The following is a 27,014-nucleotide window of genomic DNA, read 5'->3' as shown; positions in this document are numbered from 1 at the left end:
TTCGAGGAGCTTTTACTGTAGGTGCGTGGATGATCAGCATTGGTGGCGCGTCAGTAGCGGTAATTGCTCTGTAGGTAGATGGCATGTAGGCTGGACTGCGCATTCATCTGTCGTTAGGATATTGAGCAGATATCAACGTTTAGCTAGTCATGTTCAAATGCGCGGTTCAGAGCTCTCGACAAACACAAGTCAAGACGGGAGATTGGGATCGAGGAGGATGGGGAAAACGCTCTACTGCCTGGTCGTGCGTGGACTCACAAAAACATGACCAAAACACTGGCGTTAAAACACCTTTCAGCTCCTGCTGTATGATCGCGGCGTGGACACTCTGTGATAGTTTGCGAGTAGAAAAGTAATTGGAAAAGCAAACACATTGAGAGTCAAAGAATATCGGCAGCCTGCTCGAGACTTGAAGAAGAGTGGAAGAATGACAACAAGGTGACATCTGTTGCGTGAGCAAAAATCTGACCTAACTAGGGGTCGAACGTAAGGAGCATTGGCTATATATAGTCAGGGCGAGAAGGAGTTTGCATTCAAAAATCGACCTTAGCGGCTACCCGCCGCTACAGGCGCAAAAAAGAAGTTTCTCGTTATGACCTAACCAGGGGTCGCTATGCAACTGTTAGGAATTGAACGCTGGACGTTGCGGGTAGTTGGGTTACTTACAACCTGGAATCTCTTGATTACCAAACGAGTCGTAGTCAAGCGCCTTGCCATTGGGCCATTAGGCCAGATGTTGATCTGATTGATGGAATGAGCGGTTATTTTATAAAATATATTCAGACATTAATTGCAAACATCACAGCAACCTCTCAAGAGCCACATCGCATGGTGCAATTGGTCGTTCGAGAAGATTTTGCACTGCGGGGTAGTGTAGCGAGCATCGGTGCGGGGCATTCTGTGGCCAACCGCCTGTACTGAAAATGTAGACAGGCTCTTGGCACTACTGTGACGACATTGCCTGGACGGTAGCTACGAGTCAGCCCTGATTAGCTAAAAGGAACATGTAGGATGCTGAATAGTCATATACGTAAGGCTAGTGAGTATCCTGTAACGATTAGAGAGGATGCACGGTTATACGCGCGCTTCTCTGCGACGTAAGACAGCACCTGTCAACCTCTGGTGAACACTACGCAGCCACAACACAGGCACCACCACGTCCCACATCCCACGCGCAACCATGCCACGCACCAGGCAGCAGCAGCGCGCCTCTCCCACCTCCCCCCCCCCCCCCCCCCCCAACCTGACGTGCGCGAACACAAAAAACTTGTCTCCCGCAATACCTACAGCCCCGCACCACCAAGCATGCCGCGCCCGACCGATCCCCCGCCCTCCTCAGCGCCCCTCGTTGCGCAGTTTGCAGGCGAGAACTTGGTCGTCGGCGGCGGCGTAGCCGTTTTTCACATCGCTTCCGCCCGCGTCGTCGTCTGCAGCGCCTACGGCCGACGAGGGGGGAAGTACTTTTTCCTGCCCAAGGGACGGCGAGATGCGGGGGAGGGACGGGCTGGGGCGGAGCGGGAGGGGTATGAAGAGGTAGGTGCGTTGTCTGTTCTTCCAACCTCACGTGAGAGAGGAGTGTTAAAAAAAAAAAAAAAAAAAAAAAAAAAAAGAATTAAGAAAACAAAAAGATTAAGAAAACAAAAAGATTAAGAAAACAAAAAGATTAAGAAAACAAAAAGATTAAGAAAGCAAAATGAGAGACGAGGTGAAAGCAGGTGCTGAGTATGATTCAGTCAGGTTACCGTAACCGCGTCCTCCCCCTTCCCACCCCACACCGCCAACCCCTCGCCCACCCGCGCGTCGCCAACCCCCCGCTGACCGCCGAGCCCGTGTGGATGCAGCTGATGCCGCTCGGGCACGGGGCGACGCAGTACGTGCTGTACTGGTACGTTGCCGAAACCCTGCCCCCGGCGCTGGAAACCTTGCTGGAGACCGAAGCAGGCGCGGCGTACAGGCCGCCGCCGGCGTATCCGCGCGGTCTGTCGCTGAGGGAGAGGGTGGGGATGGAGCCGGAGGGGTATGAACCGTTGCATCACAAGGGCACGGGGGTGGATGAGGAGGAGCTGGCGTACGAGAGCCGGCTTGTGAGTGTGGAGGAGGCGGTGACGTTGCTGGGTCCGGGCGGGGTGATGGCCGATGTGGTGCAGACAGGGTGGAAGGGGATCCAGGATCGGTTTGCGATGGAGGAGGTGCATAGTGCTACGACGGAGAGTCCCGAGTTTATGCAGTGAGGGTGGGTGGAGAGTAGGCTCAGATCATTTTCATACATGTCAATGGAGCGCACGTCCACATAAAACCTGTGTCAAGTTATAGGTCATGTCATTTTTCTCAGGAGACGGCATCCTTATATACAGTACACATTCCCAGCAGAACCGTGGCGGCAACATGGTAGCATTCATGCGCCGCTTCTACTGAGCGCCCCGCTCTCTACGCAGCCCGCTGGCAAGACAGGAAGAAATGTTAAGGAGAGTATGTGATAACAAGACGGGTGCAGCCGGACGAAGATAACGAAATGTGTACAATGAAACAGCAGAGCTTGTATTGCGTAGATGTTGGCTAGATGTTGGCTAGATGTTGGCTGCGATAAACGACAAGTAGATGATGGACGGTGTCGTGGCACGAGGGTATACCGATGGGAAGGACAGTGCAAGGTGATCAAAAGCGTCTAATTTACCACGAGAAGGATTCCTCGCGGAAGTCGACGTTCCAGTTCAGCTCGCGGTTGCGTACGGCGCGGCGCAGCTCGTCAGCGAGACCACCGGTACCGCACGTGGTGACACAGGCAGCGCCAATGCCCTCCTGCATCTCCTGGTCGACAAGACTCTGGACGTTAGGCCTGCCGGGGAACATCTGGACACTCGACGAGGGCGAGTGGATCTCTTTTGTGCTGCGAGGGCGTGTGACGAAGAGAAGAATCTTCAGGATCTCGCGGCGGCGCGGCATGGAGAGGATCTGGGTCATCCACGATCGGATCCACTCAAGGTGCTCAGGAGACTGGATGATCCAGACGAGGGTGAGGCGGCGAGTGGCGACGGTGCCGTTGGCATAGCCGGCGACGATATCACGAACGTGAGGCACCTGGTGAGTGATACCAATACCTGCAGCCCACAGCATGACTGTGCCATACGAGCTGAGGTCCTCACCACCGTACGGGCCCTCGGCGTAGCAGGTGGTGGAGAAGCGGCCAGAGGCGGAGAGGTCAGCCTTGCGGAAGAGCTTGTCGGTGAAGCCCGTGCGTCGGCGAACGATAAAGGACATGGTGGTCTTGGACTTCTGCAGGGCAAGGTCGGCGCTGTTCATGGGGAGGCTCTTCTCGTCGACGTGGTGGGGGTCCTCTTCCTCCTCGCTCCAAGCGATGGAGAAGGGGTGGTTTGTCCAGAGACCAATGGATGGCATGTAGAGGTAGGCGTGTTGGCCGGGACGGAAGCTCCATGGACGGGCCATCTTGACGGTGATACGGAGAGCGTCGCCGGGCAGGACCTCGACATCAGCCGAGGAACCACCGTTGCCGACGTTGTTGACGATGAGACGGGCAAAGCGCATGAAGCGCTCGGCGGCCCAGATGGCAACAACTCCGTACAGCATCAGCTGCTGCGGGCGCTCCTTCAGGTGAACCCACACGGCACCAAGCGCAAGCGCGGCGCCGACAATGTGGCCGTGCAAGAAAACCTCGTAGAACGAGTGGCGCACAGGCGACGGCGACTGCAGGAGGAGGAAGGTGAATGCACAAGTGCCCTGATTAGGTTAGCTGAGTGGGTTCCGTAGGAGCCCGGATATACGCACGATGAAACCGGTCATGATGAACTCGCTACCGGTGATGGATGCCTGGACAGCAGACCAGCCCTCTGCATGATGGTCAGTACTGTTTACAGGAATGGGTACGCTTCAGCTTACTGGTCTGAACCTTGTTGGCCATCCAGCTGATGGTGTGGGCAAGGGCCTCGAGGATGACAATCCGTCCAAACCAGCGGTGGATCAGGTTCATGGTGTCGAAAGAGATGCCGGTGAGCTTGATGACTGGGTTGTTGCGGCCGGCCAGCAGGAAGAGGGGAATCATGTTGATGACGGCCATGACGCCCGAACGGCTGACAAGCTCGCTAGCACCTGCAGAGAAGCTGCTGTAGTCGATCTTCCAGACGCAGAAGCCGATGTTGACTGCGAGGTAGCCAACGAGGAAGAAGGTCTGCAGACGGCTGGGCAGGGTTCCCACGTTGATGGCAGCCGACATCTTGAACTCGCGGTGGTGACGAGTGCGCCAGAGGGGTGCATCAAGGCACGACTTCTTGAAGCGAGCATACAGGCGGTTGGGGATGGAAAAGTAACGCTGCGTGTCGTTGTTGAGGCATGATACAGTGCGGACGTAGCGGACGAAGTAGAGGATGATCTGGTACAGGGCGAAGACGACTACAAAGCACCACCAGATGCGGCCCAGGTAGTTTTGCACGTCGATGTTCTCGAGGCCAGCGGTGGGATCCTCGTGTCCTCCTCCTGCACGCTTCGCGAGAGCGTCAGAGGTTCCTGAGAAAGTCATGTTGGGTTGTTGTTTGGGGCCTGGTCCAGATGGGCACAGCTGTTTAAACGTCCAGGGAGATGGGTAATGAGTGGTGTCTGTCTTGACCAGCAAATGACAGAAGCACGGACGAGGCAGTCGCCGCAAGTGCAAAAAAGGAAAGAATCAAGGTCAGCCGTCTCTCCAACAGCGCTGGAGTGCGTGGGTCTAGCTGCTCTCAGGGAGGTCCGGGAAGCCTCAGTTGTGTGGTGGCACAAGGGCTTGTCTGGCCGCTCAGTTGACGTCCGGGGGGAACTGTTGACAGCGCCGGCGATGGTCGAGATGGGCAGGGCAGTCAGATGAGCAAAGCAAGGGCAGGTCCAGCAGGTCCAGCAGGTCCAGCAGGTCCAGCAGGTCCAGCAGGTCCAGACAATCCAGGTGACGTGCGTGATGGGCGTTGATCAATCGACCACCAGGGGAAATTCTTGGAAGAGCCGGCGGGGAAGTGAGAGACTGCACGGCAGGACGGAAGCGAAAGTAAAGAACGACTTGGGCGAACGAAGTTGGGGAAGAAGAAGAGGTGATCCCTCGCAGGCGTGGGCGGGTGGGTATGAAGGGAGGAGAGTTTGATTGCCTGAAGGCATTGCGCCCGCACGATTGGAGGATGACCTGGCGCTGCAGGGATCGGGGTAGCGTGCGAGGAGGCCTGGATGGTTGGCTTCCATTCGGCGGCGGGGCGGAACCACGGCCGCTGAAACGGCGCCTCCGCACGCCACTCGCGAGGACAGTCGTTTCAAATGATCCTTCGCCGCGAAGGATTCGACGCTCCGACTTCACCATGGAATAGGGCTGCGACGCTGCGACGGCTGCGTCATGGGCATAGGCGTGAGCGCTCCCATGGCCGCGTGGGCGCCGCCATCTGTGTCAGTGTGTTGACTGCCTACTGCATCCAGCCTCCAGCACAGCCTCCAGCACAAAGGCCACCATCATCTAAATCCAGTCGCAGCGGTGATGTAGCCATTTGCGGCCGCTTCAATCTGCACAGATGACATGGTCCTGCACGGATTACGAGGCCCTGCACAGATTACAAGGTCCTCCGCAGGAAGAGGCCGTTGTGTTACAGCAGACTGTCGGCGACAGTGTCCATACGAACCCCTCGATGTAAAGGCAGATTCGTCGTCCACCTGAGTCTTGAGTCTTGTCTCGTCTCGTCTCGTCAACCCATCTGATCAAAAACACGGTTCGCTCGTATTGTTTGCCTGTTCACGAGCCGCGTCATCAGACTACTCACCCCTACTTGACCGCCGAAGCCACGCGTGCGGACGTCTTCAGAGCATTGCTTGTGTGAATGGGCTTCCGGCGCCGTGTCCTCGTAATGCGGCGACGGCCTTGCGTGACCCATCGCCTCGATGCAAGCCAGGACTCCGCTGCAGGACCACCCGTCACGGACAACTGTCCACTGCAACTTCGGACCTGATGAGTACCGGTAAGTAGTAAACCTGTGGACCGCCGGAGAGGGGCGTCCGTCCAGCGCGCCATTTGAGAAAGGCATGCATATGCCTGGCTGTCAAGCATTGCGAAAAGGCTTGCCCTCTGAGACAAGCTGCTGCCATTGGCACTGATTGAGCAGTGTGCACGACGTCGGCGGCTCCAGACCGTCGCGGTACCTGGCGTCGTTGTGTAACACGCATGCAGCTGTCTCCATGCCTTTCCCACCTATCGATATGCATCTGGCAGGCAGACAACAGGACAAGGCGTGCCAGTAAGCCAGACCATCACCGCAACTACAAGCGGCAGATTATGTTAGAGCCGTTCATGCCACAGACGACTACTTTTCTAGTCTCGCTGTGCAGGACGCAGAGCGAGACTAGAAAGTACTCGTCTCGCATCCCATCCATCGTCGAATCAACCCAAAGCGTCCTGCATAGCGAGACTGGAAAGTAATCATCTCGCCATCGTCAAATCAATCCAAAGCGTCCTGCATAGCGAGACTGGAAAGTAATCATCTCGCCATCGTCAAATCAATCCAAAAGCGTCCTCACAGGCTGCATCAACCTCACAAACAGCGCTCACGAGACACCTGTCACCAACCACCATAAAGCCTCAGCAGTGCCACAGCATCACTTTGGAACCCTCGTTTCCGCCTGCCCCTCGACATCATCCCTGTTTCGCCGCACGTCATGTCAAGCATCCTTGCCGCTGCCAGAGATTAACAGCCGTTTCACACAGATGACGAAGCGACCCGGCTTTGCTCCACGCTCTTGGACTCTGCTTGGCGGCGAGGGCGCTCGGTGTTTCAAAGGCCTGGCTCGACGCTCCGCCTGGAGTTCGCTCGTGCAGCAGTTCACCACCAGACGACGCAATGCTATGCGTGGGTGGAGCCCTGCCTTACCTTGTGCCGGCCGCAGCGCAGTGAAGAGCCAAGACGGCGCGCAGACGAAGAGCAGCTGCGAAGACCGTCTGTTCCTGCCGAGCACGAGCGCTAAACACCACCATGTACACAGACAGCACATACACTCAACCAGCGATCATCCATCCCTCGAAATGAGCCTCTCTTCCCGGGCTGAAAAGCAATCTCGATGGCAGATGCACGTCGGCTTCTTCGTCTTGCGATCCGCGGCTCCCCGCTCTCTCGCTCGTTTTCGCTGCACTTCACTATCTCGCTTCACGGGCCAATCAGCCTCCACCTGCGGCATGCACGTCAGCTGTTGCGATCGCCCGTTCCTGCGTCCACCAACACAACGCGCAGATCCGATGCAACCGCTAACCGGGCGATGGGATCATGCTTGATAGAGGCACGGTGCTTACTCAAGTGCCAGTTATCAATGTGGCGTTGTTCGTGGTGTTGGGACAGCGGATGATGTGGTTGCTGTGGTTGCTGTGGTTTGTAATGTGAAGGTGGTAGGCGCTGTGGTTTCGCGGAGATTAAGGACTCTTGGGTGCATGGCTGCAGATCAAGTTTCGTTCAGCCGTGCAGAGACGGTTTTCTGGCGCGTACGCTGAGCGACAACAACGGGCGGGATCGCTTCTCGTCCGAGAACCAGTGCTATGTTGCGGTGGAAGGGTAGGCTGTGCACCACTCTGAGCTGGACAGCGCTGCAGAAGCTGTTCGGTTGGTGATTCGCTGCCCATTCGTGTGGTGAGCTGTTGTGCGGCGAACGACGGTAATTGTGAGGATTCGGGGGGTTTTCAGCATGTGATCGCAGCGAATTGGCGCAGGCGCCGGTGGGATTCAATTGACCAAGGACCACATTGCGCTGTACCCACATCGATCATCCGACGCAACGACGAACACCGGCGACTGCCGTGGTCTACTCTTTCTGCAACACGAGAACGCGCATGTCACTCTGCGTGCAGGCGGCGCGATAAGATTACTTTCGCTGAAGTGCACTGTTGAGAGGCTTCCAGAGCCTGCCATACTAGTGCGTGCGTGATATCGTGACGATGACTGAAATTCTTCGTTGGATTCATTCCAGGACGATATCCTGTCGGGTCTCCGATGCGAACAGTGGACGACTCATCAACCTGTCTATTGCAGAGCGGGCAAGCTTCTGCACTCCGGTTCTGCAATCTCGCACAGTGTAATGGCCAGTTCGGTAGCCCCAGATGATCAGGCCGACTCTCTCGTAGTGCGCCCCCATCGGCTTGAGGAGCATGATGCTGATATCACCGTGTTGGTAGGTGGTGATGACCATACCGATCAGCGCCCTGACGTCTTCTCTGGCCACCGACTGGTCCCAGAACACCGGAAGGACGACGTCCGTCGTGTCGTCGATTTGCAGGACTGCAGGGAAAGTAGAATCGCCCCAATCGATGGCGACGGAGAGCGTGCGTACTTGCTTAAATGTCAAGTGACGAGGAGCATCCTGCCGACCCGAATCGTGTCGAATCTGCCCGCTCGTCACATATGCCTCGATAGGCTGCAACCCTCCTTCACAGTGAACATCGATCGCGTAGTCCGAAGGTATCATCGGTACGATATGCGGACGACTCGCATCCACGACGTGTCTCACGGGACCCCTCCAAGCGATGGGCGCCCAACTTGGGAAGTCTTTCCGTCGAACTCCAGGTTCCGGGTGGTACCAGTGGATGGAAACTTCATAGCATTCTGGGAAGCGACGTCCAAACGGCCCGTTGAGATCAACGGGGGCTACGACGACCCCCCAGATGTGGTGCGCTGGAGCGACCTGATCCTGTGAGAAGTGATTGAGAACCCCGAGGATGCCGTTCAAGGCGTCCGAGTCGTACGTCAGATTTCGCATGCAGTAGGCTTCGATGCACTTTCGTGCTTGCGTCTGCTTGTTGTCTCGGAGTGCTCCCGTATCGGTTGTCTGTGATGCTAGAGAGCGTTCGAGGGCTTCTCTTAGGTTTTGATTGCCGACTTCGAAAACCAGGTCGTGAGGCGGGCATATATCGCTTGCGAAATAATCATCTTCGATGTAGAATGCAAGAGAGTCGCTGAAGTAAAGACGCCGTCGGGAGGCGAAGTTTTCTTGAAACGTCCAGGCCCGAGACGCCCAGGTCGAAGATCCAACTTCATTAGTCGTCCTGACATATCGAGGTACAAGAGTTAGGCCCTGGACCTGGATCGAAACATCTCTCAAGAGCGAAGAGGACCTAGGGAGACTCATGCCCGCCAAGCCCTGATCAGGGCCGTCGCCATTCGCGGCAATGATGGTAAGATGCGCTGAGGCATAGATGTCCCACATCTGCTGGATTTGTTGATGTTTAATTTGATCATCGACCTGGTCGATGCAGTATCTGTCGACCCAGAGATATCGGTATCCAAGCGCTTTTGTGGCAGTGATGGCGTCTTGTATTGTTCGTGGCAGTCGACTGGGGAGTTTCGGCAACTCTCTACGTACGCCATTGTCGGTAGATGAGCCCCAGACATAAGATAGAGCAAGATAGTCGCACCCCTCAGGTGCAGGTAGCACAATCTCTTGGACACAATCTATCAGATGGAGACCTTGTACAGCAACGGGTTTGCTATCCTGGCGCGAGCCTTTCTGGCTCGATGCTCCGATGGACCATTCGATCGGTGCCCTGAGGATTTCGAAATTTACGTATGCTTGAGAAGGAGGTTGTTGTGATCCAGAAATAACGCCAAAGGTACGTTGCAGCCAGTATGAGCTTGGATCTTCTATTCCGACGTGGAGAGAGCCATGGAAGACGCTGTCGTTCTGAGCTGGCTCATAACGGAGGTACACGAACGTCTCTTGGTTGTAGAGGTTCTTAGCAACTTGACACAGGTCGCACGTAGGGGAGATCATCTTATGGACGTCTACGACCATTCGAGAGTCTTCTAAGACCTCGGCAGACTCGTCAGTTGCTCGCAACGTTGTCCAGAACTTCTTTTCATAACGCCAAGTCTCTATGAGGTCCCAAGGGATAGCTCTACAGTGTTCACAGAGATGCTTCATGGCTTAGAGCTTGTCAGAGGCTATCAGTATGAAGACATTGACGTAATGATACGCTGCTGAACGCGAGTGCAGGACCACTTCAGCCTTGCGACGATAAAGTCGGCCTGGTTATCTGAACTTTGACTAGATCGTATATGAATTGAAGAGAACGCACAGTACTCACGAGCTTAATGTCTGTCTTCGTGGTTGGAGACGACAAGGCCGTTGTTGAGGCATCTCCAGTTGTGGTCACTGGTAGTGTTGTGGTAAGCCTACGCCTGCGCTAACCCCTTCGCCTCTAGTAAGCAGCAGCAGCAAAACATTCTAAACATTATCAAGTCCACGTCTTCGTTGTTGCAGAGGTGACAAGTTGTAGTAGATTCGAGATTCGATTCTTGTCAGGAGGTAAGCGTCAATAGCCGTATTCGTGGTTCTCTCTGATGAGCTCAGCTCGTAGTCAGTTGCCTAGAACCTTTCTTAAGCTGCAACCTTAACTTGTAGAATCGCTCATATGACAGCAATGTACGCTACATCCTCATCGCGGTCGTCGTTTGCCTCATGTTCCTCGTCCTCGTTGCAGACCTCTGAGATCCTCAGAATTCCTTCGAGTATCGTTCCAAAGATACGGGGAATCATGTGCTGTGGACGACGTGGGAATGCTGACGGCATATAGCAGACAGACGGTCGTAGCGGTCTCCAGGCGATAGGAACAGTGCTAACAGCATCGTTGTACGAAGTAGGTATTTGGACAAAAGCAGCTTTTTCCTTTTCAAGCCTAGAGCAGCCGGAATGGGAGCACCCGAGGCTCTCCCCAGTGACGTGCACGACTGGACACCTCGCAACTTCTCGTCAAACCTCGCACCCAAACGGCTCGTAGCTCTCAGTTACAATTGAATCGCAGTCGAATTAGTAAAGTTGACAAGATGGTCTCCACGCGCAAACATCCTCAGGGCGACTTCACTGCATTCGAGCCCTCCCCCACCAAAAAGCCTTCGCGCGCATCGACAGCATCGCCTACGCCTACGCCTACGAGCACTACAAGCGCCCCACGTGCTTTTGCAGCTGACGTCTCGCCCACCGCGAAGGCCGTCGCCAGGCGCGTAGTATCCAAGACTTCAAATGCTGTTGACGCGGTTGCACCGCCTTCGCCAGCAGAGGTCGGCGAGCGCGGATGGTGCCACACGGCATCGAACATCACAATTCTGTGGCTTGCTATCTCCCTTCCATTGGTGCTCTGGGACAGCTTGTACATTCTGCTGCGCCCTCACACCATGGCCGGTGGCTGGCTGCAGTGGCCTATCTGGAAGCCGTACGAGGTCTACGCTGCCATCGATTATGTATACGGCTGGCCCGGATGGGAGAGCAACGATGGCTTCGGTGGTGCCCAGGGTGCGCTCAATGCGATCGAGACGATCCTTTACGGCCTGTATCTCATGATCCTCTACCACCACAGCGTTCCCTCGGCAACTGGAACCGGTCTCGATGTCAGCAGTGAGGGATTGGGCGCGTGGCTCTCTGGCGGTCGCAAGGTGCGCGGCAAGAGCGGTAACCGCGCGCTGGTCATTGGCTTCGCGGCTGCCGTCATGACGCTGAGCAAGACAGTTCTCTATTGTCAGTAACAAGTGCTCGAATACCCAGGGTCCAAGAGAACAGCACTAATGGAAGCAGATTTCAACGAGTACTTCTCCAACTTCAAGAGCATAGGCCACAACGACTGGCTCACTATTTTCTGGTTCTACGGTGTTATGAAGTATGTGAATTTCTCAGCTAGAACCGCTGAACTCTTTTGCTGACGCAGTTTAGTGGCCTCTGGGTCGTTCTCCCAGCGTACATGACCGTCGTCTTCGGATCCGACATCATCAAGGCACTCGATATTGCTGCAGAGTCAACCAGCGAGAAGGAGGAATAGCTTGGCTACCTTCGAGTGTTGACCATGGTCCAACAGGAGCCTGCGAGAACCTCAAACCTTTGGGTTGTGTCAGCGCGCAATGGACTTATGACGTACTCCTGGAATACAAGCCACTTCGAAAAGCCGGCCTGCGCCATGATTGTGTCCTTGCGCAAGTTCGACTAGCTACACACGCAACACCAATCGCTCCTGCATCCCTGTCTGAATTTGTTAGGGTCCTTCACCGCCTCTGGCTTTATGGAAACAGGTTTGGAGGCCTTCGCAGCTATATGCCTCAGCTGCAACTCATTCGTGGTTTCTTCCGGAGCTCTTCAGCATAAAAATGCCGCTCGGTTCTCGCTGCAGCGGCCTTGTAGATCCAGGTTCAACCTTTCCGTCTGGAGGGACATTAGCCGATGTACGCTGGCAGCCAGCCACTGGATTGTGGAGCTTTAGGCTGGCTGACTACCGTGCGTCGCAATGTCCATCTGCTGTCGCTGAAGGTCATCTTGGAGAAGCTGATAGGGTACGCAGAATCGAGGTGAGGGGTGAAGGGCGAAAATTTCCAAGAAATTCTGTGCTTTTGACTTTAAACCATACAGATGAAGGCTGTCTTCGCTTTGAATGAACGATGCTCATAACACAGGCATACTACGAACAAATCACTCGCCGTTGCAAATCGCCAACCACTCTTATACACAACACAATCAGGTCTCCGAATCATCAGATCTTCCGCTCTATCCAAGCCGTTTCCCAGGTCACACGCATATCCTCAACACGCTCTCACGCGTAATTCCCTACATGACCACACACCTCAGTCCACAGACTCTCTTTTTTCCATCCTGATCACCCTCCTTATCCGTCTCACTGACCCTTCTCCGCCTCTGCTCGAGGTCCTGCATGTTCGTCGCTTTCGCAAACGGGCCTTCGTCCTCTTCCACAATCGGTTTCTTCCGCTCCATCTCATCTCGTCCAGGCGTGGAGAAGACGCTGTGCTTGCTCGCCACAGACGCGCCAGACTTTTCGCTGCGTCGCGAATCGCTGGCATGGCGCGCTGGCTCCGTCCCAGCCTGCTTCTGCGCCGCAGTGAAGGGCGAGGGGATCTGAGACTGCGACTGGGAGTGAGGTTGTGGCTGCGTCATGGCCTGCACGATATGCATCGTCGGCGGACCGGGAACGCTCAATGGTGCGGCTGGCATCTGGAGCTTCTGCGCGTCTTTCTGCGGCGACACGCTCCTGCTGCTTCGCTGCTCTTTCATCTTGTGCATGTAGTCCGCGATCCGCAAGTGCGTTCCGTACCCCTCGGTCCTCGTACTCTCGGTCCTCGTACTCTCGGCCCTTGCACTCTCGGGCCTTGCACTCTCGGCCCCTGCACTCTCAGCGCCCTCCCCTGCAGCGAACGGGCGCTTGATTCGCAGCGGCGCGTAGGCTTGCCTCTGCTGCTCGCGCGTCACCGGCGACGGCGTGTCGGGCGGTTCAAGGTTGTCCTCATGCTGGTTCTCCGCGACCGAGTACGCAGATGAAGATGAAGGACTTTCCTGGTGTGCTGGCAGTGTTGGCGTGTGAACCACTGTCTTGCGCGGAGACTCGCTGCGGGACTTTTGCGGCGAGCGCGAGCGGCTTTTGCGCGGTGATGCGTGGCCTGAAGGTGTGCCGCCACGGCGCAGGCCTGTCTCTGGAATACTACCGGTGGGCTCGGGGCTGGGGATGTGCGTGCGCAGCCCGTCTGCAGCGATCTTCTCGTCTCGGCCTGGGTCAAAGGGTGGGAAGGGCTCGAACGAACGTCTCTGTGCGGGTGTACCGCCGTCTGCAAAGCCGTTGGCGAGCGCATCGCTGAGGCTTTCTGGCGACGGCTCGACTTGTCGAATCGTCGAGCGCGTACTGAACGCCGTACTCGGACGCTCAGGCGACGCCGGCGCAGTGCGCGGGCGGATGTGCGTTGCTCTCATGCTCGCTCTCTCGTCTGTCGACTCCGTCTGTGGCGCCTGCGGCGTGGGTGGTAAAGGTCGTGAAGGCGCCGGCAGTGCAGGCGGTGCTAAGTCATTCCTCTCTCTGTGCGCAGGATACGGCGGTATTGGCGACAGCGTCGGCGAGGAAAAGTCCTGACGCATCGCCTGGCGGAGATGCAAGCGCTGATGTAGCGGCGAGTGGCTCATTAGCTACCTAAGTGAAAGGAAAATCGCACACACACACACATAAACGCACACAACTCCGGATCTCGTTTTCAGTTGCTTGCGTTTGTCGCTACGTTGTGTTGCGTGCGTGGCGTCTGATAGCTTGCAAGAATCCTCCTTTCACCTCTCAATTACAAGATGCAAACCTAAACCCCTCCCTTGCCTTACTCTAGTCCAGCACTACTGTCCGTCCTCAGAAGAAAGCAGCACGACAAGTGAACCTGTCTCAACCCGCACGTCGCAAGCAACGGTGGTGGGGTTGCAACGCGTTTCAACGGTTTTTGACGCATACGATGCGCTGCGGTTACACGCGCTACGTCATGTTGTGCATGTGGTGGCATCTGCTGTGAGACTGTGCTATCTTGCCCCTGCATTCGGGTGGAGAAGCTGTCGTCTTTTCCTTTCGTCTTTTCTGCGATCGAGGCGCTTTGGGATGTCAGTCTTGAGATGATGCGGTGTGGTGTCGACCGGACTAGGAGATGGAGTGTTTGGGAGCTGTAGAAGAGGGGGGCTTGATTGCAGAGATTGTCTGGGCGATGTGAGTAAAGGAGATCTGGGAACCCTGTACATAGCACGGCAAGAAAACCAGCCATAGTCTAAATCAAGAGGTACTTGGTTTAGAGATGCTTTCATAATCAGCGTTGTTGTTGTTGACGCAGCGACGGTGTGTAGACCCACACACCACTACATATTGATCTAGCCGGCTCGGGCTTAGCTCAGAGATAGGACTGCACCAATCAGAGAAGGCCTCTTGCTAACACTACGCAGTACGCTCGCACTCTCCGTCTATCCGAGACTGCGAATCCCCAGGCGTAAGAATACGTCGTTTTCTTGCTCGCAATGCAGTTGCCATGAACCTGCGACACCGCTGCTCTTATCGGCTGAAGCTCGACATCGAAACCCCCGCACAGCTACTTGGCAGCCCGACTGCGTGAAGACAAAGCTGGGGCGTGCAGAATCCAAGCAGTGTCGCTCTTCGTAACGAAAGTGTTGGTAAACACCGATTTCCCCAGGCTTGAGGAGGTCTGTGACTTGTGTGGCTGGCGTTTGCGAGTTGTGATGAATCAATGTTTCATCGGTCTCTGCATCTCGCGGTACAGCAATCGATTCAGTCATCCGCGATAGGAAGAGGCAAGTATCTTCTCCGCTGTCCTCATTGGACATTTTGGTATCTGCCGTCTGCGCCATAGATTCAACTTGACGGTGCAGGCTGCACGATATATACCGATGCAGGAATAGCCTCTCTTACTGCGCTGAGTAGCTTTCTCTCGAAACCTCGGATCCATCACGCCCATTACCTGCTTTCTTGTTTCGTTGGACACGAGCTGCTTCTCTTACCGGTACATGGTTTCCATTGTCGATCGTAGCGCATCGCTGTTGAAGTCTACACGGAAGCGTCCGACACGTCTGCCCGTTGAGTCGGTCTACAACTTCAAGGTACAATGCACCGACGTCGAGGCGATACTGCCAGGCCGGGGACCGGCGTTCCAGCGTATTACCGACATGGCCAGAAACGCTCTGCTGTTCTTGCCATGTGCCTCAAGACGTGATTGGACTGAGGGAAGACATGGTTGAGGACGTAGTAGCTTCTGCCAGAGCGTGTCAAGACCAAAATACGTTTGAGTCCACGAGCGGAATGCATTGCAGTGACTCATTCACGAAGAAATGTACGAGACCAGAAAAAAAAATTCACTCCAGGGACGATCGGAAGAGACATTGCTACTCTGTGTGGGCAGTTCAAAGACGCAGACGATACCCTGTTCATCGTCTCGATCGGAGTGTTGCTTCATCATGGACACACTATCGGCCATGTACTTTTTGGTGTGTTGTATACCGCCACGAGCCACACAGATGCACCAAATGCCCGGCCATGGTCTACTCCTGAAGACGTGCTGACTCCATGGCTAGAACGATCTCGATCGCAACGCCATTGCTCAAGTGCGACTTGACGACCTCGAGGAAGACCTCGGTCTTGTTGGCACGCAATGCAACATCTGCATCAGCATTCTGTTCGTAGGGTGAGTATCACGCTCCTAATCTCCCACTTCAGCTAACACCAAAGTTCAGTTACCTGCACATGCAGATCCCCTCGAACATGCTCATGTCGACGCAGAAAGTGCGTCCGTCGATTTACATGTGCGTCTGCGTGATAGCATGGGCCGTCGTCTCTGCCTTTTCAGCGCTCACGCACAACCATACCGGCCTAGTCGTATTCCGCTTCTTCCTTGGTATCGCCGAGGCGCCGTATTACCCAGGGACGCAGCATCTGCTTTCGCTATTCAACACGCGCAAGAAGATTGCGACAAGAATCAGCGTCCTGTACTCTGGCAACATCTTCGTGACGTCCTTCTCCAGGCTCATCGCCGAAGCAACCTTTGCCACACTGGACGATGCCCACGCGATGCAGGGCTGGAAATGGTGAGCACTCCAACGAACCATCTTGTTAGATATCACAAGCTAAAGAAGCGACTCCAAGGCTCTTCGTAATCGAGGGGGCAGTGACCTCTGGCGTAGTCATGCTGGGCCTCTTTCTGCTGCCAGACTACCCGCTCACGACGCGCTGGCTAACGCCCGAAGAGCGCAAACTAGCACATGACCGCATTGTGCGCGATACAGTTGAGCTCGAGCCGTCCAAGGGTGCACGCTCCGGGCCCAAGCAAGCCATCCGCGATCCGCGCCTGTACCTACTGTGTCTGATGCAGAACATGCATGTCTCGGCCTGCAGCTTCAACAATTTCTTCTCATCTGTTGTCGCCAGCTTGGGCTTCTCACGCACCATCACCCTCGTGCTGACGTGCCCGCTGTACCTGGTGTCCGGCGCATTCGGTATCTTCATCGGCTGGACGTCCGGGAAGACCAACGAGCGGACGTGGCACATCACGCTGTGCATGGGCGCTGCGCTGGTGGGCTTCATCATCTCATGCGCGACCATGAACATGGCTGCGCGATACGTCTCATGCATTCTTTTCGCGTCCAGAGCCTACGCTGTCGATTGTCAAAGTGGTTGCCAATGCCAGTTATATCTACACTGCGTACTTGTATCCCAAGTCTGACGGACCGAAGTAACTGACCGCCATGACTAGCCATGCGGCATTTGTGGGTATGACGATCGCTTGTGCTTGGGCACTGAGGGTCTGGCTGCAGATGACCAGCAGGAGGCTGAGGCGGGAGAAGCCAGAAGAGAACATCTACTACGCTTACTAGCCAAGTGGGTCAGTCGCTTGAGAAGGATCGCAGGGCATCGCACTGTTGTGCAGAAGCAAACCGAATCAGGTCTGGAAAGTTGAAAGTGCGCAGAACACAGAGTTTGGTGCGAATGAATACCACCAGCTACTTCTATGAAGTCGTACTGCTGTTCAAGTACGTCTTGTTTCCCTCAAAGCCGGTCATCATCCCTGCGTAAATGTCTGTTCGATGCTCCCCGCCAACCAAATCTCCACGAGTGAGCGCCACTTCCCGGTGGAGGGTCAATATTGAGGTGACCCATGCCCGCAGTGAGATCGATATGAGCGGGGGCAGAGGCACTGCGGCTCATTCTTAGCCTTCGTCCGTCGTACCGTACCGTCATGCGCAGTTCGACGGCGTCTGCTCGCCCCGGCGCGAGTCTTGGCCGAGAATGAATGGGTTGAAAGATGTCATTGGCGCTCGGTGATCGGACTCGTGGTTGTGTCGCGGCGTTGTTGACATTCCGAGACGGTGCACGCGGTGTCGTTCGAGAATCTCTTCTCCACAGTGAAAAGCGGTGATCGTTTGTGTTCTGAATCCAGACATCTGTTTCCTGTTGAACTGTTCCAAGCGGCTGCCGTGTCCTTCCTGCTTGCATACGGAAATATTCTGTTGCAGGGTACGGCACGGCTACATCGAGCCGTCGAACCGACTCCGTCGACACACGAGGAGGCAACGGCTGTCGATAGTTGGGACAGTACGTCTGATGCTGACCAAGCGGCAGACCATCGCAATCCGCTGTGAAGCAAAAGCCTAGCCCCGAATCTAAGACGGGGTGTCAGCTCTCACCCCTCCAACCACCCCACAAGTCCACAACATACCCGCAGCCCACTCGCCGAACCCAGCGCGACAGATAGGACACCTCTCGCAATTCCCCGCCCCAGACCTCACCCACTCGACAAGACAGGGCACGCAGACAGCGTGACTGCAGTTCGTGAGCGCCGCGGGGGCTCGGTTGGCGCTCTATGCCTGGTAGCAGATTGGGCATTCGGCGTCGGCGAGAGAGTGGGTGAAGGTGGTGGGTTGGGATGCCATGTTCGCTGGTGGTGGAAAAGGAGTGTGGGGTAATATATATGTTGTATGTGTGTGTGATGAAGTGCAATGTTGTGGGTGGTGGAGGGGAGAAGTGGGGAGAGGGAGCTGGGTGAGGTGGATGCTAGGGGAGTGCCTGCTTGGGTGGGAGCGAGAGGGAGAAAGCACGTGGCGTGACGACACAAGCTGAGTGAAGTCTGCGCGTGGAATTGGAAGCGCTTTGATGTTGAAGAAAAGGTTACAACCGTCGAGACCGAGATAATTGGCAAACTCGCTGCGCGTACTACCCGCCATCGCATCCTGCCTCAATCCGTGCCATTACCCAAACGCATAGTGCTCAAACCCTCGCTCCTAACCTTCTGGATATGATCGATAGCCTCGATCAGGTGCGGCACAAACGCCTTGGGGTTCTCGGTCGCTGGGAAATGGCCCAAGCCGGGCATAGCCTTGTGCATAGCTCCAGGAATCTTGTCTGCGGTCTTCTGCGACATCTCCGGTGTGTTGGACCAGTCATACTCGCCGGTCAACATGTACACAGGGCAGCTGTTGGTGTCGATTGATGCCACGCGCGAGCGGCCGTCCCAGCCGCCGAAGTAGAAGTCGAGATCGCCGTGGAAGATCTGATGGGGTGGTCAGTACCTACGTTGCCACGCGGATGTGGAGAAAGACTTACGCCGTAGGCCTGGGCACTGTAGAGATGCCAAATCAGGTCTTTGTTGACCTTGGGCGCGGTGGGGGACATCATCTGGAGCTGTCAGCAGTGACCAGTCGTATTGAGCCAGGGATACCTACGCCATAGATCCACTCTGGGTTGAACAGCGACTGATTGACGTACGGCGACCGATCGTGCCACTGACGCTCCATGTTCAGATAATCAGACCTACACAACGTGAGCCGTACGAAAAGCCATAGGATCGAGGCACTCACCCTTGCAGGGGAATAGTTCCACCAGCACCAACTTCCCTATGACGAATGGCAACCGCCAAACAGACCTGGCCTGCCATGCTAGCGCCGCAGATGATCGGTCTCCGCAGGCCCAGCTCTTTGACGAACGCTGCAATGATTCCCACATAGCTATCCTCGGTGTTGGTGTGCGCTCCCGGCGGCAGGTTCCTCGAGGGGAAACTGCGTCCATGCCCCGGTAGATCGAAAGCGTACATGGTGCACTTCCTGCGCATCTGAGCATCATTCATGACGCCATGGTACTGCCGACTGTCGCTACCAGCGGTGTGCAGGAAGACAATCTGCTGTTTGCCTTCACCGGCGCTTTCATAGAAGACCTTGGATCTGCCCCAGACGGGAGCCTCCAGGAAGACGTAGCGGCCGGTGAGGTAGTCGCGCTCTTGCTCGGCTTGCTCCTCCTCCTTCAAGGGGCCGCATTGTGCTTCGTGGGCGAGCTCGAGAACGCGTCTCCAGACGTGGGTCCAGTGGGCAAAGGCAGTCTGGTCGCCCAGGACTTCGATGCCCTTCTGCTTGATGTTCATGCCGAACATGCCCCAGTAGCTCTGGTAGGGCATGACCGGCGTCTCCTTGAAGTGCTGCTCCCATTGCTCTGAGGTAGCGGAGAGTGTGAAGAGTGCATCCTTGGAGGTACCTGAGCTTGCTTTGGCGCTCCCATTGGTGACTTCGATAAGCAGCGTGTTGTCAGAGCCGGTCGATTTGATGCCGAATGTGGCAGGCCTGTCAATTGCGTCCGAGGTGGTAAAGGCCTTCAGCTGGGCGTCGGATTCAAGGAGTTTGGCAAGCTTGTCTTTGCTGCCCTCCAGGGCCTTGGGCAGATCATTCCAGCCGGACATGGTGGTGCTCAAGAGTTGGAAGAGTCGATTCGTCAAAGTAACGCGTCAGAAACCAACCAAGCAAGATGAAAAGTTCGAGGAGGCTGCAATTGAAACACTGAGACCAATTGAACAGCTGCACTGCGACAGCTTCTGCCGCCCGTATATAAAGCCTACACGCCCAGATGCTGTGCGGTCAGGGCAGGAGGGGTAGCTCCTCGTGCGGGGTTGGATGCACGTGGGAGAGGCATTCGACGACGGCAGACCCAGGCTAAAGCGTTGGAGTGTAAAATGACGGCTTGCAGCCAAGGGGGTGTGAGCATGATTTGTACCGGGCAGGCGGCAGGAGGGCGATTGAGCTGCAGATCAGGTCGACGGCGGGATATGGTTAGAGGCAGATCCTCTTCCCCACACTTTGCATGGACGCGCGCTCCGGTCCCCTTCTACTTTTGTGCTGGATCTTGCAGCTTTCGCATTCGTTGTCTGTGACGGTCGGGTGAGCGGATGTGTTCAGGGCTGTTGTGTCGAGCTGGGATAGCGTGTACTGGCGAGGGCAAAGAGCCCGAGAAGTTGCCTTCTCACGCGCTCCAAAGACGAGCGATGCAGATCGCGGGGAGTGAGAGCTGGAGAGATCAAGTGTCTTCTGATTACTACACCCTCCCATCCTTCGTTACCTGGCCATACAGCAAGCGTGGCGAAAGTGAGCGACGGACAGATAACCAGTGTCTATACCTCCGCCCGCGTCACAAACATTCTTCCTCCCGTGCGACTCGTGGCTCATCAAAACGCAGAAAAGTGGTATCCCAGCTCGCGCCCCCAATGCAATATCGACCGAACTCTTGTGAACATCTACCTCCAGCAACAACGCTCCTGGCACTCAGAACATCTCATCCTCGCCAGAGTCTCCAGAAGGAGACCCTGGTGGGGTGCGCCGGCGCCCGTCTGGGATGCGCCCCTTCGTGGCAGGAGCCTGACTGTTGTCCTAAAATGTCTCCTCCTCGGCGCCCTCGGCGCCCTCCGCGGGGATCTCGAAGCCCTCCTCAGTCGAGTAGAGGATGTTCTGGATCTGCTTGAGGAGCCCCTCGTCCTTCTCGAGCTCAGGGTCGGCCTCCATGGCTTGCTGGATGAGCAGTTCTATGTCCCTCAGCTTGCTGAAGTAGAAGTCGCGCTCGCGCTCCAGGCCAGACACGGTCTCCTTGAGTTGTGTGTTCTCTTCGCGGAGAGCTGCACTTGCTGCGCCTCCTGAGGCAGCGAGCGGCGTTCGCGTTCGCGGGGCGGCGGTGTTGCTGGCGGCGGGCGCTCTCCTGGCAGCGGCAGGTGCAGCACGAGACGCGGGTGCGCCGCCACCCGTCACTGCCTTTGCTCCGCGACGGGCGACAGGGTCGTACTCGTGGCCGGGGAAGTGCTGGTCCCAGTACTGCTTGACGAATTGCAGGAACTCGAGGTTGTCCTGCATCTTGCACTTGACGAGCGACTCGACGCGGATGGGCTTGTCGATCTGGTGCTTGGCGAATGTGTCTGCTCGCGTTAGTGGTGCTGTTGGGCGCCGAGCAGTGGGGGAAGGGGGGGGGGCGTACTCTGCAGGACTTTGAAATTCTGCAGGTATGCATATTCTGTGTTTGCGTTGAACTTGACCCTCGACATGGGCACATCGTAGAAGATGCTGTCGAAGACCTGGCATAGCGCTGCGCTGTTGGCTCCATGTCAGCGTGCTGTGTGTTGCTATGGCATGGCATGCATGGCACGGCATGGCAAGGCACGGCACGGCATGCGGCTGCCTCGCAATGCCCCGCTATGCTTCTGCGCACATGTGACGTACCCTGTCCCGCATTGTTCGACTTTGGTGATGTTGAGCTGCAGCAGGTTATTGAGCCATGCGACCAGTTCCTGCCTGCGTTGGAGTGACAGTCAGCACAAATATTGCGTGGCGGTGAGGGGGCTGGCGAGAGCCTGGAAATTCGGCCTCGCAGCCTCGTGCCTCTCTTCTCTTCTCGTCTCTTCTCTTACCTTGACTCGCCCATTGTGAATGTGTGAAGATGGGACTTGGGCGGTTGAGATGATTCGGAGATGAAGTGCGATGGATGATCCTGGGCGGGGGGGAATAATATATGCGCGTCAACGGCAGGGCCTGGAAGAGGGCACGGGTCGGCGTCTTGTGTTTGTTGATGGCTTTGGGCTTCGTTGGCCGGAGCGCAACGCCCATTGAAATTCGACCCCACGACATCTGCCCACTACACCCAATCGAGCTTAGTGTATTTCTTGCGTGCGCCAGTCGAGGTGCGCAACGACTTGTACTCGGCAGCAATGTATTTATATGGAAATTCATAGAGATGAAGCTGTCCTTCACACCATTCAGAGTACGCCGTAAGAGACCGCAGCTAAATGGAGGGTGTTTTGTCACAATCTTACAAGGTTGCCAATATAGCAGTAAGTGCACACGCGAGTGCTTGAAGAAAAATGAAAAAAGCGTGTATAACGGCAAGTGTGAGGACTTTACTACCGGTCGATCTTCGTTGGTGCTCGCTACTCTGTACGTCCTCCATCTACTGATTCTTCGGCGCATAATGTCCATGCAACTGTGATTCCACCAGCTGGATTTCGTCAGTACTATCAGTATCATCACTACCCTGCCTCTGTCTCCCCATTTCCCCACGCCCCCGCTTCCTATATTGCGGCGGAGTATCCGCCAACTTCCTGCTCCTCCTCCTCTCTCCAATCACACTCGCTGCGACCCAAGCCAACCAAACTCCCACAGCAACGACAGAATACGCGATGATGCCGCCTTTGGAGCTCAAATTCATCGAGTCAGCCCACTGCAGACCGAGACCGCCGTTGACAATACCAAGCGTGATGGCGATACGGCCGAGCCAGATGTGCACGTACGACCAGAGTGTGCGGCTCTGGCACTTCTTGAAAAAAGCATGGTGCAAGTAGCCGAAGATGGGCTGAAGGAGCATGGCAATGAACACAACGATACCGATTACGGGGTGGTGGTGGTCCATCATCTCCATCTCAGCAGCAATGTGCACACCCAGACCAAACGCGGCAATGTAGACAAGGTATGCGAAGATTTGGAACGCCGCATGGAGCCAAATGACTCCTGGGAACGATGCGAGACGGATAGCGATGGCGCCAGCGGGGAAGAGGATGACAAAGGCAAGCGATGCGAGAACGCCGTGAGCGATGAGCATCGTCTGTCGCTTGGACGATTCTCTGCCACCGCCTAAAGCAGTCGAAGTAAAACCACCCGTTACAGAGCTGACGTCATCGCAGTACGGAAGGTCTTGTCGCTTCGTGAATCGGTTCGGGCCACCACCGTTGTCGTCGTTGTTAGGTGGACGGCCAGTTGGCCAAGCAGTCGGCCGAGCAGTGGCCCAGGTTGGAGGACCCCATCGCGTACGACTGTCGTTGTTGTCGTTGTCATCGTCACTCGAACTTGTCTGAGCAGGATGAGCTGTAATGGCAGTCCCAGTCCCAGACCCAGTCCCAGTCCCAGACCCAGTCCCGGAACCACTGGCTTGTGCTTGTCGTGCGATGCAGCTTGTTGCTGTCGCACCTTCAGATTTACTTCCACTTCCATTGCTAGCGGGCGCAGCGGGCGAAGCGTTCACGAGTGGATTGACACTACTTCCTCCCTTGGCATTGGCGTAGTCCCAAGAGAAGGAATCCTGCTGGTTGTGTTGACGAATGGATATTGACTGGTCATTGGAGTTCAGTGCGCCGCCTGATGATTGATACGCGTAGATCCAGTTTCCACTCGAGGCTTTGAAGTCTGCAGTCCCACCGGACCAGCTGTCGCAGTTCGAGCCTATAATCGTTAGTTTTCATATCACCCGCGCAACGATGCCATGCCCACATTTGACGTTGGCCGTCATGATGCCGTTCGATACCCCAGAACCCTCAAGAAGCTCAACCTTCGTGTTGCTGTTGAGTGTGGGCATATTGTAGCCGCTTGATGACCTGGGTGATAACGTGACGTTACTTCCATCTGCCGATGTGTAAACGACGAATACGTTGGAGCCAGCCATGGCCCGCCCCTGACCGAGTGCAACCCATGAGTAGGTGCTCGGTGCGGAAACCTGGAAGAAGATGTCTCCGCTTCCAGACGAAGCTGTACTCTCTGGAATATTCAACTTGAAGCAAACGTTTGTGGATGGGCAAACGTTCGCAACCTGCGCCGAGGCGTGCGAAGCTGCTTGTGGTCAGCCCCCGTCTTACATCAAGTGCATTCATACTCACCCAAAGCCAACAGGCCAGAAGTCAAGAGAGTCCCTCTGTAGCTTTGCATCCTGAGAGCGTGTCGCTTCAAGGTTGAGAGGTTTCCAGACAAGAACCAGGAAGCGCTTTTTTTTGCACCAAGAGATCTGTGAGCTGAAAGAGCAGAAACTCGGGAATGTTATTACAGCTGACAGAAAGCCACGAAAGGTTGATGGTCGAGACGTAAGCAACCGAGCCAATGGGAGCTGTGACGACCAAGAACTATATGTAGGCCGTCGGTGTTTTGTGGAGGTGGATAAAGGTTTGGTATTTGTGGAGACTCAAGGCGCCCACGATCAAGGCTTGTGGCTGAAATGTCGAGCAATGCAATACTTGGTAGCGAGTACGAGGAGACTGGGTTCCTAATTTCACAATACACTACCTGATCTCGGGTTGTTATAGCTCTTTCGATCACATACGGTCATGGCGGGGATCCGGTGCGGAGGTCAGAGAAACCTTAAGGACAAGCCAACAAACAAGGGAAACGCGTCATGGCTGGTGCGAAACTCGACTATTGTGAATCAAAAGAACCTATAATATCTGTACAGGCTTATCAGAAAAGTCGGAGAGGTGAGGATCTCCGACAGACTCGGACTGGGCGCGCTGGGCTTTGACGCGTGGAGTGGCTGGGCGTGCGAAACAAAGGAATGCAGGTCAGCAACCCGCAGCTGACCTATCACAGAGCATTGGTTTCGCATTGGCGGCGTTTCGGGACAGGCTGTTGGCGAGTATGGTCGTGTGGTTGACATGTTGCTCAACGAAACATCCTGCGGTGTGATCCAAGTTTTGTAGTGCAGGTGCAGCGCGTTTCACGCTCGAGCTGGGCAGTCCCGACGCTGCAACACCACCACAAGCACACGACAACGTACCCCATAAACGGACAACTCTCTTCCCACTGGCAATTGACGGCGAACTGCACGTGTCTAGCTCTGACATACCAAGACTTCTGTTTTCCCCGTTCTGCTGTTATGATCTAAAGTCATGCTCACACGAGGGAGCAACTCGGACATGATCATGTTCGCCGGAGGTAGCTTCGCCAAGGCAGTGAGCATAAAAGATTTTCGAGCGAGGTGGAGGACTACGAGCAGGAATATAGATCCCGGGCCGAAGATTCGGGAAGAGTGTGGAATTGTTGACAAAGTGGCTCGATGCGCCAGAGTATTTGTCCTGCGGTTCAGCCGTTCCCGGCATGCTGTATGACGCTGGAATCCCTGTGTCATATTCTTGAACGTGCTTAGCCTGAGATCCCGCGTGTAGAGAGTGGAACAAGTGTTCGAATGCCTTGACAAGACCTGCAAGCAGGTAATCACAGACACGATGCCACTTAGCCGAAGCCGTTGTAGATGGTAACAAATTCAATACCTGTGCAGCGGCGTGACATATCACCTCCGGCCAGGATGGACGAAGATAGACGGGTGTTTGCCAAGACAGACAGGTCAAAGGATCGGGGACCAGTGCCTGGTGGAGCCATTCAACTGGAAGCGGAATCGAGCGGCAGGAGAGGAGGTACGGAGAACCTCTAACGTCTACCCAGGCCTCCAAGAACCTTGCTTGCCGCAGAGCTGACCTTCAATACATCTCGGTAGGTAAGACTAATCCTAGTCTCCCTCACGTTGCGACTGCCTGCTTCCTCGAAGACCGTTCGATTGGCTAGCAGCAGCCAGTTCGCTACCGTATCAGCATTCAACTCTTCATCAAACTCCACGGCATCGACACCATGCAGTAGCGACTCATACGCATTTCCAGTCGTAATGAGCAGCGATCTCGGTTCTTGCAGAATGCGTGTTGGTACCTTCCACTGCCCCTTCCCAGCTTCTTCCCCCTCTTGTCCATCCTTGTCCGTTGAAGCAGGCTTTGGCGTGATACTCAAACACACCGCCCCGCCTAAACTCACGGTCGCAACTACACTCGCATACGCCTTGCCATCTTCATGCGGCATGATGCCTTCACCTGGCTTGTACTCATTGATGAGCACGTGGTTCGGTTGCTGGTGCGGTGTGTGATCGAAGATACCCAGGTCTTTGAATCGCGGGATGACTGGATTGGCCAGGTAGGCTGGAAGTGGAGAGGCGAGGAGAGTGTTGTACTTGGTAAGTGTGGAGGGGTGCGCTTGGAGGCGGCGGTGGGTCAGTGTTATCCACCGTTGCGCCGGGATCTGACCAAAATCAGTATGGAAAATACTGATGGATATTGGTGATGTACCTTCTGCAAGATCGATGCCTCTTCTTCCACCGAGATAAAGTTCGGAATGTAGTAAAAGTCTGGAGGCAAACCGGCGATGCGGAATGCTTGCAATGGGCGCTCCATGCTATCAGTCATCACAGTATTGAACGAAAGTCAGACATGAGCACGGGCACCGTGACACAATTTGGTTGGTATGTTCGTACTTGGCTATTCGAAGTGACGGACGCGTTGATGGGAAGGCACAACACGTGAGAGGATGACTAAGCTGGTAGCGCTAAACCCTTCTTCTTTGTCGGAGTCTGTTCACAAGCATATCATCAAACATTCAAAAACGACAACGAATTCGATTAGTGTGACAAAGCAGCTTGATGGGTTTCCATGAAGTGAGCGGAAAAGTGTAGCCTACCGTCGGTCTTTGCGCTTTCGTCTGCGGACCAGGGCGAAGAGTTCGAAGCCCTCTGGTTCTTCGCGATCCAATGCTATGTCATCACTCTCAGATGCCTAAATCTTTCTTGTGAACATACTGCTTCCTCGATGAAAATTACGTTTGTATTTAGCATTTGTTGATAAGTCTTCAAACAGCATATA

General features: G+C 55.4%; 11 protein-coding genes across 11 annotated transcripts, besides 9 other annotated features; 4 read left to right on the top strand and 7 right to left on the bottom strand.

Moving 5' to 3' along the window:
• Window positions 1-1,213: 1,213 nt before the first annotated feature.
• Window positions 1,214-1,240: a tandem repeat.
• Window positions 1,241-1,305: 65 nt separating this feature from the next.
• EKO05_0003244 (uncharacterized protein) lies at window positions 1,306-2,231 on the top strand (the record flags this gene model as incomplete). Its single annotated transcript, XM_059636127.1, has 2 exons — window positions 1,306-1,533; window positions 1,734-2,231. The coding sequence occupies 2 exons, from the start codon at window positions 1,306-1,308 to the stop codon at window positions 2,229-2,231; spliced, it is 726 nt and encodes a 241-aa protein (XP_059492110.1).
• Window positions 1,581-1,609: a tandem repeat.
• Window positions 1,615-1,701: a tandem repeat.
• Window positions 2,232-2,670: 439 nt separating the features above from the next.
• On the bottom strand, window positions 2,671-4,531 carry EKO05_0003243 (uncharacterized protein; the record flags this gene model as incomplete). Its single annotated transcript, XM_038938199.1, has 3 exons — window positions 2,671-3,735; window positions 3,784-3,845; window positions 3,895-4,531. 3 exons carry the CDS (start codon window positions 4,529-4,531, stop codon window positions 2,671-2,673), a joined length of 1,764 nt encoding a protein of 587 aa, XP_038801017.1.
• Window positions 4,532-4,863: 332 nt separating this feature from the next.
• Window positions 4,864-4,918: a tandem repeat.
• A 509-nt stretch (window positions 4,919-5,427) lies between these two features.
• Window positions 5,428-5,462: a tandem repeat.
• Window positions 5,463-7,956: 2,494 nt separating this feature from the next.
• Window positions 7,957-9,912, bottom strand: EKO05_0003242 (uncharacterized protein; the record flags this gene model as incomplete). The annotated part of the gene is made up of 1 exon (XM_038945423.1): window positions 7,957-9,912. The coding sequence occupies one exon, from the start codon at window positions 9,910-9,912 to the stop codon at window positions 7,957-7,959; it is 1,956 nt and encodes a 651-aa protein (XP_038801018.1).
• Window positions 9,913-10,814: 902 nt separating this feature from the next.
• EKO05_0003241 (uncharacterized protein) lies at window positions 10,815-11,800 on the top strand (the record flags this gene model as incomplete). The annotated part of the gene is made up of 3 exons (XM_038938244.1): window positions 10,815-11,502; window positions 11,560-11,641; window positions 11,695-11,800. 3 exons carry the CDS (start codon window positions 10,815-10,817, stop codon window positions 11,798-11,800), a joined length of 876 nt encoding a protein of 291 aa, XP_038801019.1.
• A 776-nt stretch (window positions 11,801-12,576) lies between these two features.
• On the bottom strand, window positions 12,577-13,890 carry EKO05_0003240 (uncharacterized protein; the record flags this gene model as incomplete). Its single annotated transcript, XM_038945424.1, has 1 exon — window positions 12,577-13,890. One exon carries the CDS (start codon window positions 13,888-13,890, stop codon window positions 12,577-12,579), a length of 1,314 nt encoding a protein of 437 aa, XP_038801020.1.
• A 71-nt stretch (window positions 13,891-13,961) lies between these two features.
• Window positions 13,962-13,987: a tandem repeat.
• Window positions 13,988-15,744: 1,757 nt separating this feature from the next.
• EKO05_0003239 (uncharacterized protein) lies at window positions 15,745-16,375 on the top strand (the record flags this gene model as incomplete). Its single annotated transcript, XM_038938361.2, has 3 exons — window positions 15,745-15,774; window positions 15,862-15,971; window positions 16,021-16,375. The coding sequence occupies 3 exons, from the start codon at window positions 15,745-15,747 to the stop codon at window positions 16,373-16,375; spliced, it is 495 nt and encodes a 164-aa protein (XP_038801021.2).
• A 94-nt stretch (window positions 16,376-16,469) lies between these two features.
• On the top strand, window positions 16,470-17,006 carry EKO05_0003238 (uncharacterized protein; the record flags this gene model as incomplete). Its single annotated transcript, XM_059636126.1, has 1 exon — window positions 16,470-17,006. The coding sequence occupies one exon, from the start codon at window positions 16,470-16,472 to the stop codon at window positions 17,004-17,006; it is 537 nt and encodes a 178-aa protein (XP_059492109.1).
• A 1,509-nt stretch (window positions 17,007-18,515) lies between these two features.
• On the bottom strand, window positions 18,516-20,006 carry EKO05_0003237 (uncharacterized protein; the record flags this gene model as incomplete). The annotated part of the gene is made up of 4 exons (XM_038938485.1): window positions 18,516-18,830; window positions 18,884-18,955; window positions 19,003-19,090; window positions 19,138-20,006. 4 exons carry the CDS (start codon window positions 20,004-20,006, stop codon window positions 18,516-18,518), a joined length of 1,344 nt encoding a protein of 447 aa, XP_038801022.1.
• A 961-nt stretch (window positions 20,007-20,967) lies between these two features.
• EKO05_0003236 (microtubule integrity protein mal3) lies at window positions 20,968-22,006 on the bottom strand (the record flags this gene model as incomplete). The annotated part of the gene is made up of 4 exons (XM_038938431.1): window positions 20,968-21,503; window positions 21,563-21,675; window positions 21,805-21,876; window positions 21,993-22,006. The coding sequence occupies 4 exons, from the start codon at window positions 22,004-22,006 to the stop codon at window positions 20,968-20,970; spliced, it is 735 nt and encodes a 244-aa protein (XP_038801023.1).
• Window positions 21,710-21,756: a tandem repeat.
• Window positions 21,965-21,990: a tandem repeat.
• A 522-nt stretch (window positions 22,007-22,528) lies between the features above and the next one.
• EKO05_0003235 (uncharacterized protein) lies at window positions 22,529-24,273 on the bottom strand (the record flags this gene model as incomplete). The annotated part of the gene is made up of 3 exons (XM_038938492.1): window positions 22,529-23,793; window positions 23,842-24,177; window positions 24,225-24,273. The coding sequence occupies 3 exons, from the start codon at window positions 24,271-24,273 to the stop codon at window positions 22,529-22,531; spliced, it is 1,650 nt and encodes a 549-aa protein (XP_038801024.1).
• Window positions 23,449-23,491: a tandem repeat.
• Window positions 24,274-25,761: 1,488 nt separating the features above from the next.
• On the bottom strand, window positions 25,762-26,549 carry EKO05_0003234 (uncharacterized protein; the record flags this gene model as incomplete). Its single annotated transcript, XM_038938300.2, has 2 exons — window positions 25,762-26,397; window positions 26,445-26,549. 2 exons carry the CDS (start codon window positions 26,547-26,549, stop codon window positions 25,762-25,764), a joined length of 741 nt encoding a protein of 246 aa, XP_038801025.2.
• Window positions 26,550-27,014: the final 465 nt, after the last annotated feature.

Source organism: Ascochyta rabiei, chromosome 5 (genome assembly GCF_004011695.2).
Source record: "Ascochyta rabiei chromosome 5, complete sequence".
In the NCBI taxonomy this organism is placed as follows: domain Eukaryota; kingdom Fungi; phylum Ascomycota; class Dothideomycetes; order Pleosporales; family Didymellaceae; genus Ascochyta; species Ascochyta rabiei.
This window is presented reverse-complemented; position numbering and strand designations above follow the sequence as displayed.